Raw genomic sequence first — 11,119 nt, 5'->3', positions numbered from 1 at the left:
GGTGTTCTATAAAAATCGTAATTAACAAACAAATATCGCTCACAAAGATCTATAGAAGGTGTTCTATAAAAATCGTAATTAACAAACAAATATCGCTCACAAAGATCTATAGAAGGTGTTCTATAAAAATCGTAATTAACAAACAAATATCGCTCACAAAGATCTATAGAAGGTGTTCCAGAAACAACTTCCTTGTTTAAACTTTACTAAACCCGTTATTACTAAGTGTAAATACTTGAAACCTACTAATTTTACTATGGGCTTTATGATAATATTAAAATTAATTTAGTGGGTAAATGTGAATCAATCAATTACCAATTAATTTATCATTACTTAAATACTTATTGACATTATAGCTTTGGGTATCATTCTTCTTGCTTCTAATATTTTATAACTGGGTGTGTTTAATTAGTCATAACGAGTAATTAATTAATAAAAATGTAAGTATTGCATTTATTGTGATATTATCATAAGCCCATAGTCAAACTGGTAGGTATACAGAGTTTCATTTATTTTTTAAGTTTAGTCATTTTTACTTTATTTGTTGAAGTTCAAAATATAGAAGTTATTTTTGGAACACCTTGTATATGTAAATATTTAATGCTTAATTCTAATATTCCCCGCAACTCTTACAGCTCTAAAACCGTTCTTTTATATTAAAACATTAAACTTATTCTTCAAATTCACATCTGAATGACAATATGGAAAAAAACTTGAAGAAACTCGGGGCCATCCCATGAGCCGCTATTCCGTGGCCAATAATACGATTCCATGTCAGAAAATATTTATAGTCCAACTTCGGTGTAAGCTTTTTTTTTTTTCCTTAAGGTCACCTAAAACCTGATGACATTCCAACTGGCTATTTAGTAGTTTCACAAATTTAAAATTCTCCTGAGTTATTCTCAGCATACGTCTAAGTTCCCTGATTGCAAGTACTCATGACATTTCTCGCGCTAGTAATGCAAATCTTTTGTTCGTAGAGTTCAGAAATATGTGTGAATCAGCTCGCTGTCCAGGTAAATTATCTTTACGCTCCTTAGCTCTGCACTTGACCGAGGCGTCATCTGTTAGAAAAACACTCAAGTAATAATAACTAAGCTAGTTAGGACTTGTAATAGATTATTTTTCAACCCCTACCCTATGTCTTTACACATATGTGGTGCTATCTATTATCAAAACACAAAAATAAATGCAGTAGAGTTCATTAAGAGCTGTGTCATAACAGAGAAGAAGAAGGCTAGGTTATAGGTTAGCCTGTTATTCTGAATAATGAGACGGTTCAAACGCCCAAATCCGGCAAAATACTGGAAAACCTATAAACCTAAAACTGTTATATGCTAATTAGTAGGGTAATTTAAGTAAAATAAATAATAAACAACTAATATCGTGTTAAAATCCTTTCCTGATTCTGAGATTTAGTCAAATTGCTAAAAATTCCGTTTTACCAAATTAATCTAGTTCGTACCCTACAGTTATTGTTCAAGTAATTTTCTCATATAAATACCCTCTTAACCACAACTATACCAGGTGGACTGAAAAGCCCGGATATTGGGTGGAAGGCTTCGTCGAAACTGGATATAGCAGACATGCTTTGGTTGATATATTGTTATTCGTTCTTCTTTACTTTCTCTAAGAAGTCCTTATAATCACAAACGAAATTCAGCATATATGTGCTGCCATCTGTTAGTCAAATTTTGAAAGAGCGATTGAATTCGTTATCATAGCTAGTTCTAACAAATGATCTTCAACTCAGTTCCTCTAAGTTTCGTAAATAACTGAAATTAATAAAATTGTTAATATGACTTTAATCATGTTTAGTTATTCGACATACACGTATAAGTATGCAAAACTAGTTTAAAAAGAACTAAATCTATTATAATAAAAAGTGTTTCAAGTTGCAGTTATATTTAACAGATATGGTAAGTTTTAGAAACAATTTATCGCTAGATGTCGCTAGTTCTTAACATTTGGACTGTTCAAAAAGACTGACAGATCTTAAAAAGGCAAACATTTTAAATTATAATACTTTATTTATTTATTTATTTTGCTATATAAACATTGCTACCATCGTCCGAAAGAAAAATACATATATAAGACTAAATGATTTGTGTTGTTATTCAACACCTAACCAACAAATAACACTAAATAGAAAAAAACATTTATTACCATTAGGGTATATATATATCCAGAGTATTTAAATAAATTATTTAAAACAAACTATCCATATAAATTAAGAAAAGAACATTTAAAACACTCGTATTTATGCAGACGTTTTTTACACCACTCATGACAATATAGGTTTTAACTTTTCTTTTCGGCATGTCCTGTCCGTGGGCATTTTTGGAGTGCATTTTAAAATACAAACTTTTAATCTATATATATATATGTTATATATCATGCCCTATACTAAATCGTACTTACAACGTGTTTGGTTCCACAATCGTTAAAGGGCACGCGCAGATAGTACTTTGTGCCTCCGTTACCACGTATCTTACATCGGCTGTCTTTACTACCAGCATATATCACTCCGCGAAATGGTTCGTTGAATGACAAGTCTAGAGCGGTTTCGTCTGGGTTGCAGGTAAGGGAGACTTTAAAAAAAAAAAAACATACATATTAAGTATAGGAAATAAAACTAATATCTCATCGAGATAGATAGTTAAATAGAGTTGTGAGTGTAAAAAAATTATAAAGTCATTATAAGTTCTTGAAGTCATCAGTGTAACGTAATGCCATTTCTATTCTGCATCAGAAATCAATAAGTTTACCGGTCAGTTACTTAGAATGTGTTAGTTTTAAAATTCGGTAACTGAGAAACAAAAACGATAGATATGTTTATAATCACGAATTTCACGGGATGGCCGTGAAATAACAAATGTAATGGATTGTACGTCAGGAGTTGTTAAGTGCAACAGAAGAATGACGAGAATGCTACATATTCTATTATTATATAAGTTTAATATGTTAACTTGATGAACCTGATATATTCAGAGAATTGTAAATTATATTATGACTTTAAGAAGAAACTCGAACATGATGCACGTATAAGTTGAAATCATTTTTTCGCGTTCTCAGTAATTTGAATTTTTCCCCAAATTTCCGTAGTTTTACACAATATATTAGTATAAAGATAGAGAATTAATAAACGTACATAATTATTAACATAATTTATTAATAATCCTAGACATATAATATTTTCCCCACTAAAAGCTTGAGGGTTTTTAACGCGTTGTGGAACAGTGCAGATAGCTAAGTGGGTGGTTTTCTGCTTCAACACAAAAAAATAAACAAACTGAGAACATATAACGATAAAATTCAAGATTTGATCCCCGCGAAGAGTAAAGAACTACGGTAAACCAACAAAAAATTATCAAAGAAACTAATTGTATATGATTTCTGTAATCTGTTTCAACAATGTGATATTAGTTTAACGAAGCACTATCAATTATATTATCATTATCAATTATAACAACGATGTGTTTCCATGGAGATCATATTTTATATTTGTTTTTAGGATAAACTACACTTTGTGCGAAATGTCGTCGTTCATGTTAACATTGTACGTAGCATAACGTCCCTAGCAATTCGTCTTGAGAACACTGATACAGTGTATTTTTAAATACAGTACTATGCAAGTATGATAATACGTTGGCATATAAAGTTGTTTTTTTTATATATATACAGTTAAACTCACCTCTTGACTTCGTGAAACGTAATCTGGTTGTGTGTACACTCTCTGTCTTGATCTTCCTGATACGTAATCTGGTTGTGTGTACACTCTCTGTCTTGACCTTCCTGAAACATAATCTGGTTGTGTGTACACTCTCTGTCTTGATCTTCGTGATACATAATTTGGTTGTGTGTACACTCTCTGTTTTGATCTTCGTGAAACGTAATCTGGTTGTGTGTACACTCTCTGTCTTGATCTTCCTGATACATAATCTGGTTGTGTGTACACTCTCTGTCGTGATCTGCCTGATACATAATCTGGTTGTGTGTACACTCTCTGTCTTGATCTGCCTGGTACGTACTCTCGCTGAGTGTACAGTCTCCCTCTTGATCTTTCTGGTACGTACTCTCGCTGAGTGTACAGTCTCCCTCTTGATCTTCCTGATACGTACTTTGGCTCAGTGTACAGTCTCCGATAACTATCTCTGGAGCTACCATAACTTTGACAATAAACAAAGTGTATCTAGCACATGAACGAAAGAAATTAGTTTAATAAAACATATTTTTATTCCTATTTCTACGAAATTATTTTCATTTAACTCGAAAATAATTAAGATTGGATAAAAATACTTCGAAATATCAAAAGGCAAGATTTTTTTAATCAAACCAAATGAGGACCCTAACTAAAATAAACTATAAAACAGGGACACTATTTATTCATTAAATATAGTTAATTGACAGCATTCTCTTAGTTTCTAATTCTCGATGACAAAAGCGGTTGTAGTTAGGATCTGGCTGTATCATTTAATTTCAAATTTTGTTTGTTTGTGTTTAAGCACAAAGCTACACAATGGGTTGTCTGCTCTGTGTCCACAGCGGGTTTTAAACCTCGCTTTTAAGAGGGTTTCTCTAAAACTTCAGATATATTTAGTGATGTGTATGGTCCACCTATACCGAAAGGACATATTTTAGCCGATATGTGGACATATGTGGCTCCTTCCTTATTTGTCAATTATTTCAACACTAAATTTACCAACATCGTATGGTGGGTTAAGATGATGACATAAACGGCGTCTAAGAAGGTCACAGATGTATTATTTCAGACTTAAATCGGAACATCTTATTGGCCAGTTCCTGACCTTCGTGGTTTCTTGTCCAGTTCTTCATGGCCGATTGACGGCAGACATAATCAAAATAACGTTTGATTTGGTAGCATACAAGAAAGTTTGAAATAGATAGTTTAATAACGCATAAATATATCGTTTTTCGAAACAAAATAAGAGCTGAACTCCCATTAATACCGATGTTTCGTAATGATAAACCTAGCCACCATCCAAACGATCATAATTAGTGGTGCCGCAATGAGTGTGTTGTTCATTCTACAGTATTCCAGATACGAACCAATTAGTCATTGGTAGAGACTTGTTTGTTTGTTTTATTTAAGCGTAAAGGTGCACATTGGGCTAGTTGTGTTGTGCCCACCGAATGGATCGAACTCGAAATTTAGCATTATAAATTTCAGGCTTACCGCTGAGCCATCTATTTAACATTATAAATTTCAGGCTTACCGCTGAGCCAGCTGTTTAACATTATAAGCTTCAGGCTTACCGCTGAGCTACCTGTTTAACATTATAAGCTTCAGGCTTACCGCTGAGCCACCTATTTAACATTATAAACTTCAGGCTTACCGCTGAGCCATCTGTGTAACATTATAAGCTTCAGGCTTACCGCTGAGCCACCTGTTTAACATTATAAGCTTCAGGCTTACCGCTGGGCCACCTGTTTAACATTATAAGCTTCAGGCTTACCGCTGAGCCACCTCTTTAACATTATAAGCTTCAGGCTTACTGCTGAGTCACCTGTTTAACATTATAAGTTCTCGGGCTTACCTCTGACCCATCTGTTAACAGGTATAGAGATATGAAACATTCCTCCCAATTCTGATGACATCAAAAATTGAAACAAGTTGTGCGGTTAATTGTGAATTTGAAATAGGTCTTTCCGACCTTACGTTAAACGCTGTTACTGACCAGTTGGTCTCTAATAAGCACTTCAGTTACTACTGTAAAGTCCATAAGAAGTATATATATATGGACAATGAGCTGGCCAGTCCAGATATGTATTTTACAAAGTGGATGGTCATTACATGGTTAAACTGACCTTCCGCAACCTTGTCCAGGCTGTCTACATATCAGTTTTCGGAGAAAATATCCACATCCTTCCCTCCACACTCCTGGGCTACCAATTTGTACTTCCGTTAAGACCCTTCGACACAAGCAGGTTACACAGTCACACAGTTATACAGAAACAAAAACTCAGATCTAACCGCCACAATTACGTAACACTTTCATAGAATCATACAGAAACAAGAACTCAGATCTAATCTCCACAAGTATGTAACACTGTCATAGAATCATACAGAAACAAGAACTCAGATCCAACCTCCACAAGTACGTAACACTTTCATAGAATCATACAGAAACAAGAACTCAGATCCAACCTCCACAAGTATGTAACACAGTCATACAGACATACAAAAACAGGAACTCAAATCCAACATCCACAAGTACGTAACACTTTCATAGAATCATACAGAAACAAGAACTCAAATCCAACATCCACAAGTACGTAATACTTTCATATAATCATATAGAAGAAAGAACTTCAGATCCAATGGCCATAGGCAGGCAATACTGTTACACAATTATCAAGAACAAGAGCTCAGGAGGAAACAAGAGTTTTCCTAATAACCATATCTGAAAATAAAACGGAAGTGGTGTCCTTCTAGAGTCGTGTGTTCTTAGAACAAGACATGGATTACGGATACATAAATAATGATCTGTCTGTTTTTCGATAGCATTCAGGTGTATTTTTTCAATTCGTATTAAATATTTGATCCTTATATTTTTGGTGAAGAATATAATAGTTCTTGTTTAAGAGAATGTTAAGCCAGAGGAGACTACACTGGCTTAGAAGTTTTATGGTTGAGGAGTCTCCCTGTGAGTCACCAGCAAGTTTAAGAGAATGTTTAGCCAGAGAAGACTACACTGGCTTAGAAGTTTTATGGTTGAGGAGTCCCCCCCCCCTGTGAATCACCGACAAGTTTACAGACTTATAACACTAAAATCCGGGATTTGATTCCCCACGGTGGACTAGAGTGCAGATGGCCAATTTTGTGGCCTTCCGCTAAAACAAACGCTTTGAGCTGTAACATTCGTCTTTCCCACTCACAGTTTAAAAGTCATCTTTGATCATGTATTTTTCAGATTTATTGTGTATTAAAAGAGACCCGCAAAACAATTGCAGTCAAAGTAGCATTTTTATTGCAACTGTAGTTCTTTAAATACAGGATTTCTAGAATAATACAAACGAAATGTAATTGCAAACACCGAAACCTAAAAGTCCACTAGTCTTAGGCTTAATATTAGTCAAGCCTTTATTACGTATGGCCTATATTCGATAAAGAGATAAGTCAATACCTAAACTTGTGTTCGTTTTCGCTTTAATTTAGTTAGAGCTAAACTTTACCGTACTTAATACTATCAATAAATACACTCATAATGTTATTGTACGACCTAACGTTAGACCTTTTTAAAAACCTTGATAAGCCTTTATTATCTTGTTTTACAAAATGTCTACTAAAGTATATTTACATCCGTCGAAAGAAAGTGCACATGTTTAGATAGTAAGGTGCGCGTGCATTTTCGGGACAGACAAAAACTGAGTAGCATTATAATAGATTAGTTTGTAAAGCTGGACAGCTCAAAAACTTGAACAGAATAAAGAGGTTAATAGTGGGTGCACAACAAATTGTTTTACCTCCCACATACATGGTTTAGTTTATTCTACGTCGCTATCGACGTAATTGTGCTGGTATATCATTATATTAATACAGCAGTTCGCATCTGGTGGAGTCACATGAACATCACTCTTTAATTAGTTTGTCTACGTTTATTTTCATGCAAAACCAATGTAAGTCAAATATCCAAAGAAAAACACAAAATATACACAAAAATATTAGTCAACCTATTAATTTTAATTTTCCTTTTTTTTTACGTAAAGTCTGTAAAGATAAAACAGATCGTTCCTTTCGAAAGTTTACTTTTGAACACGTGCTCCACTTTTATGAAGCGAGTTTTACTTTAGATCTAAGTAGTTCAGACTTGTTCGTCTTCCTACACTATGTTGTAGGTTTCTACCTACACGTCAGGCCACACCCACTGACACACATACTTGTTAATATTGTCAATATTAAAAAGATAAAGGAGGTTAACTTGAAGGTTACAATCTGATCCATTTATGGAAAGTTTAGGCGTTTTTATTATTATCTATTTTTCAGCATTCGTTAGAACAGACAGAAGAGTAACCATGGAGTCCACTTTATGTTTTCTCTCTCTACGTCATGATAAAGTTATTATATTTTCAGTATCCGTCAGAGCTGACAAGGAGTAACCATGCAGTCCACTTTGTGTTTCCTCTCTACGTCATGATAAAGTTATTATATTTTCAGTATCCGTCAGAGCTGACAAGGAGTAACCAATTCATATGAAGGTGGGTTAAACAACCAAGTGTTAAACCCATAGGAGATCAGAGGGAAGACGACTTTGTTTATCTCTTCGATCGGAATAACAGCACTGATTGTCACTTTTATAACGCGTTCACAGCTGAAAGTACGAAACCTGTTAAGCGACATCACTTCTCGAACCTTGAACTTTTCGATACGCAGTCCGACATTATACGATACCAGCCTCAAGTGATAAAGAACTAACTATTTTGTTAAATATAGTGCATGAAGATTTAACATTGAGGTTCTGTAGAGAGCAACAAAATCCTCTTTAAGTACTTACGTTAGGTTGTGCCGATCGGATATCAATTAATCATGACAGCAAATATTACAACTTAATCTCACATGTAACATAGAAAACAAACTGAAGGATAGCGCAAGAAATAAAACCTTAAAGTCACACTTCTAAAATGTATTAAGCTCGACTTCAAAAAAATTATTTACATACTAACGGTCATTAATTTTAAAAGGAAAACTTTGTTAACTAGTAGTTAGTGTAGTTCTAAAGAGAATCAACTATTTAAAAAGTTCCAAGCAAGTTGTAAGTGTTGTATTTTTTTAAAATATGTTTCAGTGAAATGTTTCGCATCTTCAACCTTGTCGGCCACTTATGTAAAACATGGGTTAAACAGTCAGGTCGGAGACCCTAAGGTTTAAACATAGTCTTTCCTAAATTAGATCTGCTGACCAATGGACGAGCAACCAGTCAAAAACATCCATCTAGCCGTATAGTGGAACTGACTGTCCTTTTATAACGCACACACACAGCTGAAGTTTCCAAGCATCTTCACTAGCTTATCGTGGACTAGAACATTGGACTTTTCGGTCCACAGCCGTGCACGCTAACCACGCTTGATAAAGAATCATAGTATTAATATTTATATCAGATAAGCCAAGAAAGTTAATTGTTACTTAAATAGTACAAAGTTCTATTTCGAACTACTTACAGAGCTTCAAAACTAACCCCCTCCCCCCAGTGGCACAGCGGTATGTCTGTGGACTTACAACGCTAGAAACCGAGTTTCGATACCCGTGGTGGGCAGAGCACAGATAGCCCATTGTGTAGCTTTATGCTTTACTTCAAACAAACAAACTTAAAGAACTTCAAAACTACCCCCCCCCCCCAGTGGCTCAACTGTAAGTATGAAAGCTTATAATGTTAAAAACCAGGTTTCGATACCCGTTGTGACCCCCCAACACAAATAATTCATTTTGTAACTTTGTGCTTAACAACAAACATACAATTCAAAATTGCACATTTCCTTTCAGGCCTCGAAAGTTTTAAAACACTATTGATCATAATTTTTGCATTATTCGAAAAAACGACAGATAGCTGACGACTGATCCCATAACCAAACAAATTTACTATAAAATCTAACAAAGAATTCTGTTCATTTTCTATTTTCTTTCAACGGCATTATTTATTGCAAGATGACATATTTTACTTCATTTTATTAAATAAATATGTAAAATGGAAAAATTGGGATAATATTTATTTTGATTTTGAGTCTATACTCTCTATAAATGCACAGTTGGTACTGTAATTTCATTTCCCTCTTTCGCTCACCCCTTTCTTTCTCTATTGCTCCTCCCAGTCCACTTTAAACTCTTTCGAGGGAAAAAAGATAGTGATTTGATGGAAATCAGATCTACGTACGTAGCTTGTAACCAAATATTTGTTTTTCTAATGGAAAAAAAAACTTACCGTCAGAAACAGTAGAGGGAGTATAGCAAAGTGTAATTTCATCATGTAGAGGAATATAATTATGTCTTTCCAACAGACAAGCCTCAAACAACTGAGGCAGAAGTGAAACAGGTGAGAATACTAGTTATTCAAGTCACATGATCGTTCAGACTAGTCAGTTTTGTCTTGGAGGTCGTCAGTCACCTACACAGAATTTGACACTACCAATCGGATCTTCTGCGTGCGGAAAATAGGGAGGTGTTCCAGAAATCTGTTTCCTCGTCCAAATCTCTTCTTATTTCTTTTTTTAACAGGTAAATCCATTGTTAAATTAATTCTTTAACTCCAGAAGAGCAGTCGACATCTGGTACTAAGTCTAAATAAAAATCCTTTACTATAACTCCGATGGTATTATTTGTATAATAATCTTTTTACATTTGTCTGTTAAAATTTTCATAATTGTTCATTAATTGGTGTCAAGGTGGAAGGTTAAAAAAAAATCATTTATCAAACAAGTATAAGTGAAAAATACTTAGTTTGAAATATTTGCCTACTTAAAGAGTTTGCGTTGCAAAATAACATTATTTCGTTAGGTATTCGCTAGCCCCTAGTGGTCCTCCAGTGAGCTAGCGATAAGTTTACACACTAAGTTCGATTCCCCGTGGACAGAGTGTATGTAGCCTGTCGTGTAGCTTTCGCTACTAGCCTCCCCCCCCCCCCACCACACACACTCCCCGGTAACATAACGATAAGCCTAAAGGTTTATAATGCAAAAAAAAAAAAATAATCGGGTTTCGATATCCGCGGTAAGCAAAGCATAGATAGGCAACTGTGTAGCTTTGTGCTTAACGTACGCCAAATAAGGACCTTATAACGGAATTAACATATTCAATCTGAGCGGCACCTTATGATCACGTGGGTTTAAAGACCAGGTCAGAAATCCGTGTGATTCAGGTGTAGCTGTTCCAATATCAGCTACTGACCAAAACGAAAGTTGCTAGGCAACAGCTCCTACCGCCACCTAGCAGCACCAGAACTTGTCAGATACTTTAGTTATTAAGCAGCACCAGAACTTGTCAGATACTTTAGTTAACTAGCAGCACCAGATCATGTCAGATACCCTAGTTCTTAAGCAGCACCAGAACTTATTAGATACTTAAGTTACCTATCAGCACCAGAACTTGTCAGATACTTTAGTTACC

The 11,119-nt window shown here is 34.8% G+C and overlaps 1 protein-coding gene across 2 annotated transcripts in view; it reads right to left on the bottom strand.

The window, feature by feature from the left end:
* LOC106464762 overlaps positions 1–10,001 on the bottom strand; it is an 11,304-nt gene extending 1,303 nt beyond the window's left edge. Inside the window, exons 1-3 of one of the 2 annotated variants that reach the window (XR_002611818.1) lie at positions 9,939–10,001; positions 3,695–4,192; positions 2,422–2,591 (exon numbers count right to left, since the gene is read on the bottom strand). Coding sequence is in view for 1 of the 2 variants with exons in the window: in XM_022392555.1 (XP_022248263.1) it covers positions 2,422–2,593; positions 3,741–4,192; positions 9,939–9,983 (669 nt within the window). In the remaining variant the exon portion in view is untranslated. Of the gene's footprint in view, positions 1–2,421; positions 2,594–3,694; positions 4,193–9,938 lie in introns of both variants that reach the window. The other variant, XM_022392555.1, reaches the window with a different exon arrangement.
* Between the last annotated feature and the right edge of the window lie 1,118 nt (positions 10,002–11,119).

This window comes from Limulus polyphemus, unplaced genomic scaffold, assembly GCF_000517525.1.
Source record: "Limulus polyphemus unplaced genomic scaffold, Limulus_polyphemus-2.1.2 Scaffold1736, whole genome shotgun sequence".
Classification (NCBI taxonomy): Eukaryota; Metazoa; Arthropoda; class Merostomata; order Xiphosura; family Limulidae; genus Limulus; species Limulus polyphemus.
The sequence above is the reverse complement of the archived record's forward strand: the minus strand, read 5'-3'. Positions and strand labels throughout refer to the sequence as shown.